Source organism: Enhydra lutris, unplaced genomic scaffold, assembly GCF_002288905.1.
Source record: "Enhydra lutris kenyoni isolate GAN:26980312 unplaced genomic scaffold, ASM228890v2 scaffoldscaffold31, whole genome shotgun sequence".
NCBI classification, from domain to species: Eukaryota; Metazoa; Chordata; class Mammalia; order Carnivora; family Mustelidae; genus Enhydra; species Enhydra lutris.
In genome coordinates, this window is record NW_019154115.1 from 1,162,270 (window position 1) to 1,170,657 (window position 8,388).

General features: G+C 57.2%; 1 protein-coding gene across 1 annotated transcript in view; it reads left to right on the forward strand.

The window, feature by feature from the left end:
* LOC111153103 (proline-serine-threonine phosphatase-interacting protein 1) overlaps nt 1–8,388 on the forward strand; it is a 29,839-nt gene extending 21,451 nt beyond the window's left edge. The window contains exons 10-16 of the mRNA XM_022511892.1: nt 2,035–2,114; nt 2,705–2,803; nt 3,851–3,947; nt 4,376–4,466; nt 6,724–6,779; nt 6,984–7,108; nt 8,085–8,388. Coding sequence (XP_022367600.1) covers nt 2,035–2,114; nt 2,705–2,803; nt 3,851–3,947; nt 4,376–4,466; nt 6,724–6,779; nt 6,984–7,108; nt 8,085–8,216 — 680 coding nt within the window. The 3' untranslated portion in view covers nt 8,217–8,388. The remainder of the gene's footprint in view (nt 1–2,034; nt 2,115–2,704; nt 2,804–3,850; nt 3,948–4,375; nt 4,467–6,723; nt 6,780–6,983; nt 7,109–8,084) is intronic.

An 8,388-nucleotide genomic window follows, 5' to 3' on the forward strand; every position in this document is an offset into this window, starting at 1 on the left:
TCTGCTCTCTAGGGGAGCCTGCTTCCTCCTCTCTCTCTGCCTGCCTCTCTGCCTGCTTGTGATCTCTCTGTCAAATAAATAAATAAAATCTTAAAAAAAAAAAAAAGATTTCTTAGCTTTAATTTTTGACCTCATAATGATTATTTGTTTTGGTGTGGTCCTCTTTGGATTTGTCTTGTCTTGTTCGGGGCTTTCTGAGATTACTGGACCTTGGATGTCTGGACCCAGATGTCCGTTCCCTTCCCCAAGTTTGGGATGTTTTCAGCTATTATTTCTTCAAGTAAGTTTTCTGCCCCCTTATCTCTTTACCTTCTGGGACCCCTAAAATGCAAATTTTAGTACACCTGATGTCCCTTAACCTATCCTCACTTTTAAAATTCTTTTTTCTTCTTGCTATTTATCTTGGATATTTTCTACTACCCTACCTTCCTGATCACTGATCTGTTCTACATCCTCTAATCAGCTGTGGATTTCCTCTAGTGTATTTTTTTTTTAAAGATTTTATTTATTTATTTGACATAGAAAGAGAGAGATCACAAGTAGGCAGAGAGGCAGGCAGAGAAAGAGGGCTAAGCAGGCTCCCTGCTGAGCAGAGAGCCCAATGTGGGGCTCTATCCCAGGACCCTGAAATCATGACCCAAGCCGAAGGCACAGGCTTAACCCTCTGAGCCACCCAGGTGCTAAAAATACACTAGAGTGTACTTTTCATTTCAGTTATTAAATTATTCAGCTCTGCTTGGTTCTTTTTTTATATTTTCTGTATCTTTGTTGAAGTTCTGAGTTCATCTACTCTTCTCTCAAGTCTGGTGAGATTTTTATGACTGTTACTTTGAACTCTTTACCAGGTAGATTGTTTATGTTTTGTTTTTTTGAGGTTTTGTTTTATTCTTTCATTTGGAACATATTCTTCTCCCCATTTTTTCTGTGTTTGTTTCTATGTATTAGGTAGGTCAGTTATGAATCCTGGACTTGAAAGTAGTGGTCTTATGTATAAGTTGTCCTGTGGGGCCCAATAGCACAATCCTTCCTGTTCACTAGAACCAGGACTTCAGAGGTATCACCTGTGTGTGCTACATATACCCTCCTGTTGTGACGTGGCCTTGACTGCTGCAGGCTTGCTGGTGCGGAGGGCTGGCCACCGACCAGCCTGGCTAGCTGGCAGGTTTGGCTGCAGCTGCTGTAGGTGTGCTAGTGGGTGAGGTTAGCCCCTAGTGGCTTGGCCACACTCTAGCATCTCCCTTTTTAACAAACGAGGAAACTGACACACAGAGAGGTAAAGTAATTTACCTAAGGTCACACAGCCAAGAAGTGGTGGTAACTGTATTTCAGCCCAGGCTCTCTGGCTCCAGAGCCCAGGACTTTCACATCCCTGCCATCACGGGAGACAGACACACTCACCTCTCATACACACACAGTCTCCTCTAGATCTCTTTCTCTTCTATTTTTCACCTGATGCCAGAACCCCTCCCCCCAACACCCTTTGTCTCTGTTGGCACACCTCCTAGTCCAGAGAGCTCACCCCCACTCTCCCTGGAAATGCTCTCCCTTCTGCTCTGCCTCTCCCAGGACCCAGCTTCTCCCTTGGCTGGCAGATAGGCGTCCCTCAGATTTCTGGGGAATGGAGGTCATAGCCAAACCTGCTGGGTTCCATCCCGCAGCTCCCATGCTCCTACCTCCTTCAGTGCTGCCTTCTCCAGGCCTCACTTTCCCATCTACGAAGGGTGAGGGGGTGGGACCCAGGGATGACAAGAGGCCTGAACTCTGATCTTGAGGGATGGGCTCGACTGCAGCACTGGGCAGCTCAGAGCACAGTGGGAAGTTAAGAGTCACCTTCAAAAGACCGGTACCAGAATAGGTGGCCATAACAGGCATTCAGATGAGGCACCACAAGCCAGGGCAGGTCTGCGGGAGGAGGGGGCACTCCAAGGATCTGGAGGGCACTCTGTACATACAGGGGCACTGTAGGAGCAAAGGGGTAGGGGTCAGGGAGTGTGCCTGGGCCTTGGCCTCCTTGAGGACCACCTGTGCTTCCAGAGCGAGTGTACAAGCAGAACATTGAGCAGTTGGAGAAGGTGCGGGGCGAGTGGGAGCAGGAGCACCGGACCACCTGTGAGGTGAGTGACCTCGGGCATGGAGCCTGTTTCCCCAGCTGCAAAATGGGAAAGACGTTCATTCCTCCAGCTGCTTCATGGGGGCAAGCAAGGCAGTGGTGGGAGGAAGGCCTCATTCCCTCATTCACCCGTCTACTCTCTTCCCAGGCCCCGTGCTGGGTCCATGTCTCTGGGAACTCACCATCTTGCTTTGTGCCCTGGGCCCCTTTGTTATAGGCAGGCATCCCTCCCTCTTTTTTGCTGAAGGCAAAACTGAGGCTCAGACAAAACTCATAGCTTCTCTGGGTCCTGTTGGTAGACAAGGCCTGGGACAAAGGCTTCAGGGCTCCGGGTCTAGTGCTCCTCTTACAACACTCCCAGGACTTTTTCCAGTGTGTGGTGGAGCCTGGAGGGAGGGTGAGGGCAGGAACCAGAAGCCTCGGGCTTCTGAGGTGGGGATGGGGATCCCCCAAGAAGGGTGTTTCCTTTGGACTTGGCTTTCAGCAGAGCAGGGTGTAAGCTAGTCAGCACCAACTGGGTGGAGCAGGGCCCAGTCTGGCCTGGCCCTGAAGCCCTTCCTCACTTCTCAATACCATCCCGCCTCTACCTCCCAGGCCTTCCAGCTGCAAGAGTCTGACCGACTGACCATCCTTCGCAACGCCATGTGGGTGCACTGCAACCAGCTGTCCTTGCAGTGTGTCAAGGACGATGAGGTGGGGGGGGGGGCATGGACAGGGAGGGGCAGGGAGTAAGCCAGGGGTGGGGTGTGAGGGGAGGGCAGCCTGAAGACAGCAGCATGCCTGGGTCCATCTGAGTCCATCAATAAACACTCAGGGTCCCAAGGACAGGGGCTCGGTGCAGGGCCCAGGCCTCCCTACCTGGAAGGCTGCTTCAGGAGTTGCCCGGGCATCTGCCTCCTTGCTTACTCTGCTCCACGGTCCTTGGCTCTGCTCTCAGGGCTGCAGAGTGCCTGTCCCCCTGTTGGGGTTGGGGAGGCCAGCGGACACTGCATTTCAGAGCTTTGCAGAGAGGCTGGAAGACCCTGGGCAGCTTACTCCACACCTGGTGCTTGCAGGAGTCCCTCCTCTTCCCCCAGTCCCTGTGGGGTGTCCTGGTTCCCCTTACTGCACTCTACATGCCAGGAGTGTCAGGGGGGTTCTCCCAGGAAATTGGGACTGCCACTTCCACACCAGGGGCTCTGACCTCTGTTAATGCAGCCTGAGAGCCATGAGCTCTCTTCTGAGGTAGTTGGGACTCCCTGATGCCCACTGCTGTTCCTTGCCTGACCCCTTCTGCCCATGGACTGCGGGGTTTGGAGTTTTCTCCCCTGAAAATGACTTGAGCTCACCTGGTGGCCTCCTTGTGGCAAAAGAAGGAGTGTGGGCTTTGGATCCTGTCAAATGAAATCCAGTCTGGCTGCACTGAATTCTTGCTCTGAGACCTTGGGCAAGACACTTGCCCTGTTTCCTTGTCTGTGAAGTGGGGAAAGCGGTGTCTACTTCCGAGGGCAGGAGAGAGGTACACCCCTCGCACAGGACCTTGTGCATAGCTAGTGTTTAGGAATCAGGAGAAGCTGGCAGCCAGGGCTCTGACCCTTCATGCCATGGTGCCCAAATGCAGACACTGAGCCGTGCACACAAGGCCTGAGAGGAGGCTGGTGGGATGGGGGTCCCTGGCCAGAGTTCAGGCCCACTGAGGAGCAGGACTTGGACGAGGGTGGGCATCAAGGACCCTCAGCCTCTGCTCTTTCCCAACCCCAGCTCTACGAGGAGGTGCGGGTGACACTAGAAGGCTGCAGCGTGGAAGCCGACATCGATGGCTTCATCCAAGCCAAGAGCACAGGCACTGAGCCCCCAGGTGAGGCCCGGCCCTCGGCAGCACAGCCGCTGGGGCCAGCCCCATCTGTCCCAAGGATGCCTGGCCCCAGCTGAGCCTCCACTGCTGGGACAAGACAGGGCAGCTCACAGCTCACTTCTGGGTGAAGAAGCCTTGACAGACCCAGAGGAGGGGTCGGGGACAATGCAGGCCCCTGGCTGGGTTCCTTGCCTGCCGCAACGCTCAGAAGGGGGAGTAGGGATGGGGACCCCTCTTAGAACCTCTTTGGTTCCATGTCTCATAGAAGTGAGAGCGGCCCCTTCCCTGCCCAGAGGCAGCCTTGGGCCAGAATGGGAAAGTGGGGCCTCAGTCTGGGTCTCTGGATGGGGACAAGTTGCAGTATCAGGTGGCACAGGTCCTGCCTGCCCTGTCCTCGGCCACCATGGGCCTCACCAGCTTGCTGCCCACAGCTCCTGTGCCCTACCAGAACTACTATGATCGGGAGGTCACCCCGTCATCGGGCAGCCCTGGCGTCCAGCCATCCTGCGGCATGATAAAGAGGTGAGGAGCCTGATGGGGCTGGGGAGGCACCAGGAAGAGGGTCTAATCTTCCCACCTGCAAGTGGCTCTTCCACATGTATTTATTGAGCTCCTGCTGTGAACCTGGTGCTGTGTTAGGTCTTGGGCACTCTGGGGACAAGACAGACTCAATGTGGCTCATGATACCTGCAGCCCAAAGGGGTCCCAGACATTAAGCAAATAATCACAGCCCACTACTCACCAGTGACTGTGCTTGGAGCTCCAGGGAGGCTCCAGGCTGGCTTCCATGTCCCTTGGGCCGGGCTGCTACCCTGGGTTGGTGCCCTGGACAGTCACGCTGCAGTGGTGACACTCTCCAGCTGGGGCAGGACCAGGGCACGGGAACAGGCCCGAGATTCTTGGGAGAGTTCCCCGGGCTTCTCAGGGCCTCTTCTCTGGCCTGGCTGCAGAGGCCCCTTGTACCATACGTCACTGTGTCACCTGCACAAGTCACTTGCTTTCTCTAGATCCAGAGCCCATGAGTTGTTTGCATCAGACTCAGAACCTAAGGGCTCTCTCGGTTCAGGCCTGGCAGGCACAACGGTGACAGCCCACTGAGAGCACTACAGCCTTCTCAGGGAGCCCTCCAGCAGCCTCCAGGTTCCTGAGGGGGCCGTGTGCCCTGTTGCTGGGGATCTGAGAGCATCTGTGGGTTTCATGTGTGCCTGCGCCCCACTCCCACTCTGAGGCCCCTGTGATGCCCTCTCTCCCTCTTCTCTGCTCATGCAGAGAAGGCCCAGCCTGCAGGTGGTGGGGAAGGAGGAGGATGGGCTGATGGGTCCTCCAGCCCTAGGAGGACAGCTTTCTCCTGAGGCCTCAGGAACCCTGGAGCCTCTCCTGGAGGACGCCTCTGGAGGCAGAGGTCCAACCACCCGTGTTCAACAGGAAGCCCAGCGTGCCCCTCCAGGAACTGTGAGGAGCCAATGACCCCAGGAGGAGGGCAGGCCCCCCCACCATCTTACCTGGTGGAATCGTGGGGGACTCGGGCCTCCCTGCAGCCCTGGGGAGAACCTGGAGCTCAACACAGATGGTCATTTAAACGACTGGATGGAAGAGCTCATCTGGGGCGGTGTCGAGAAAGGGGTGTCTTCCTGAGGACGAGAGAGAGGGACGCCCGACCGGGTAGAGGGGGCCTGGCCCCTGGCAGGATGGGCAGGGGCCACTACAGGGGCCAGGTAGAAGCCAGGCTCAGCGGGGGAGGGGTGTGCAGCAGCTGGGAAGTGCCTAAAGGAACTGGTGTCACAGGGTTAGATAATTCTAGAGAAATGGGCAGTGGGGGGGCCCATGACCTCTGCTCCTCCCAGTCACAGGCCTGCTGGCTTTTACCCTGACTCAGTGGCCCAAGGGACAGGACTATGCCACTGCTGTTGCAGATGCCTGGCCTGAGGTCTACACGCGCCTGTCTCTGTGTCTCCATCCTGGGCATGTGTGTCCACTTCCAGGCCCGGGGCTCATTTGTGGGGGTGGGATCACTGAGTGTCCCCACCTGTGGGAAAGGCCCTTTGTGCCCCAGGTAGCACTCCAGGACAGTCTCCCACAGTCCCGAGCCACACTCAGGGCCCCTTGGGGTCTGGCCTGGTCCCTATTCTAGTCTTGTCTCCCACACCCCCAGACGCGCCCACTCCACAAACTCCTCCACCCATGCGGAGCTCCCCCTGCACTGCTGCCGCTCACTGGCCAAGACTTGTGCCATCTCCCTGGTAAAGCTCTTTCAGGACTTGGCTCGACCCCACCTGGAAGCCTTTCCTGAAGCTGGGAATAGCGTCAGCCTCGACTTATGTAGCCCTTAGCACTGCCTGCTTCATGGGGTAGCCACATCTGCCTCCCCACCGGTGCACAGAGTGTCTGCTTCTTGCTTGTTCCATTGTTTTATTCAACAAAACTTCATGACTCCTGCTCAGCCCAGACCTGAGCCAGGCACAGAGGAAGGGGTGAATTACCCTGGCACTGCCTCATGTGGACACTGGAGTCCCTACGTTGCACGGTCAGGGAGTGGCTGGGCTGGCCGGGTCACGGTGGAGCGCAGGGAGATAGGATTGGCTGGGTCCAGGCAGGAGAAGGTCCCAGCGGGGCACGAGTGGGCTGAACTCTGAGGGGACCACCCTTGGGAGAGCCCTCTGGCCTGAGGGACACTCCATATTGCTCTGTGCCTGGGGGCCAGATGGCCCTAGCCCTGAAGCTTTGCAGGCCCCCTGCCTCATCCCCCTCCCTCCAGGGCCACTTTCCTTCTTGTCCCCAGGTTCTCTGGGCTGCTGCATGGAAGTCCCAAGACTATATCACTGGCAGCTTCTGCAGGTGACCGGGGGTGACATGGGGGCTGCGGAACAACTAACCCCAGGGGAAAGGAGAAGACTCCTTATGGCATGGATGGGCTGTCCAAATGCTTTTGTGGGGTGGCTCAGCCAAGCCTGGGGAAGCTCCATGCCAGGGGTGTCTCTGGGGATCATGGCCTCTGATGGGTGGGCTCCAGGCCTCTCATGCTGCTTTTCGCCTCTACAGAGACCCTGACCCCAATGCCCGAACACAATGAGGTTGTCTACTCTGCCATCGCAGTGAAGGAGGCGCCGGGCCCCCCAACCCTGCCAGCCCAGGGATACAGGGTGCTCTATGACTACACGGCCCAGGTGAGGCCCTCACCCTCCCTTCCTCAGGAGGGCCACATATGCCTGAGCGTGGTCACACAGAGGCACGTGCCCTGGAAGTGTGCTGGGGGATGTGCCCTTAGAACAGCAGCTACCACTTAGGAGTGGCCTCTGTGTACCTGTGCTGAGCAAATGATGAAGGGTACGAGGGCCTGTGTCTGCCTAGGTGTGCGTGCAGGGGCAGGCGTGCTGATGGAGGCTGGGGCTACCTGCAGGAAAGGGTCTGTGGGTCAGCCTCTGTGCCCTCGGGTTGGGGCCATGGGTGCCAAGAACAGGCCACAGCCAGAATGAGGCCCTCAGCTGGGCCCGGGTTGGTTTTCCAAGGTCTGTGGGGAGAGAGGATGGTCAGGGGCCACCAGGCAGCTGTGCCAAGATCCTCAGGAGTCCAGTCTGCTCCCTGCTTTGAGGGGAGGGTTGCAGAGCCCCCTTAGTTCACCCGGATCAAAAGAAAGCATCCCCTCGGGGCTATGTGGGCTGCGCAGACTCCCAAAGTCTGGTCCTTGGCTGGCAGGGGGACAGGCCAAGAGAAGGAGAGTGTGCTTGCATGACAGGGGCTGGCTCACCAGCAGCGGGGAGGCTGCATGCGGTGGGCCTGGAAATGTGTGCAGCACAGTGAGCACACCTGACCCTGTGTCTGGAGCTGAGTTGGGGGACGGGGGCAGCAGGGGGCAAGTGGGGAGGAGAAGCCCCAGGGTGAGGGAGGCCTACAATGACAAACCAGGGAGGCCGGGAGGCTGAGTCCCACAGATACCCCACACCCTACCTGTCTCCAGAGGCCACCCCAGCCCAGAGAGCAGCTTCATCCTGTGGCTCCAGGAGGCCACGTGCAGCTCTGAGGACTCTGCCCCCCAGGAGACAAGCTTGCATTTACTGCTTGGGGTGGGGTGCCAACCAGAGCCCAGCCCCAGCCCCCCAAAGCGGCCCTTCCAGCCCAACACACTTTTGTTCTCTTGCCCAGAATTCCGACGAGTTGGATATCTCCACGGGAGACATCCTGGAAGTCATCTTGGAGGGGGAGGATGGCTGGTGGACAGTGGAACGGAATGGGCAGCGTGGCTTCGTCCCTGGTTCCTACCTGGAAAAGCTCTGAGGAAGGGGAAGCAGCCCCCACCTGGACCTGCCCTGCCTATGGGGCCAGTGGTACCCCTAATCATTGCTCTGGCCTTGCTGGGGTCCCAAGATGGAGCCTGTCCCCCAGGATGGATGCTGACAGCTCCCTGAGCTGTTTCTCCTACAGGGAATAAAGGAGTGCATTTTTATTC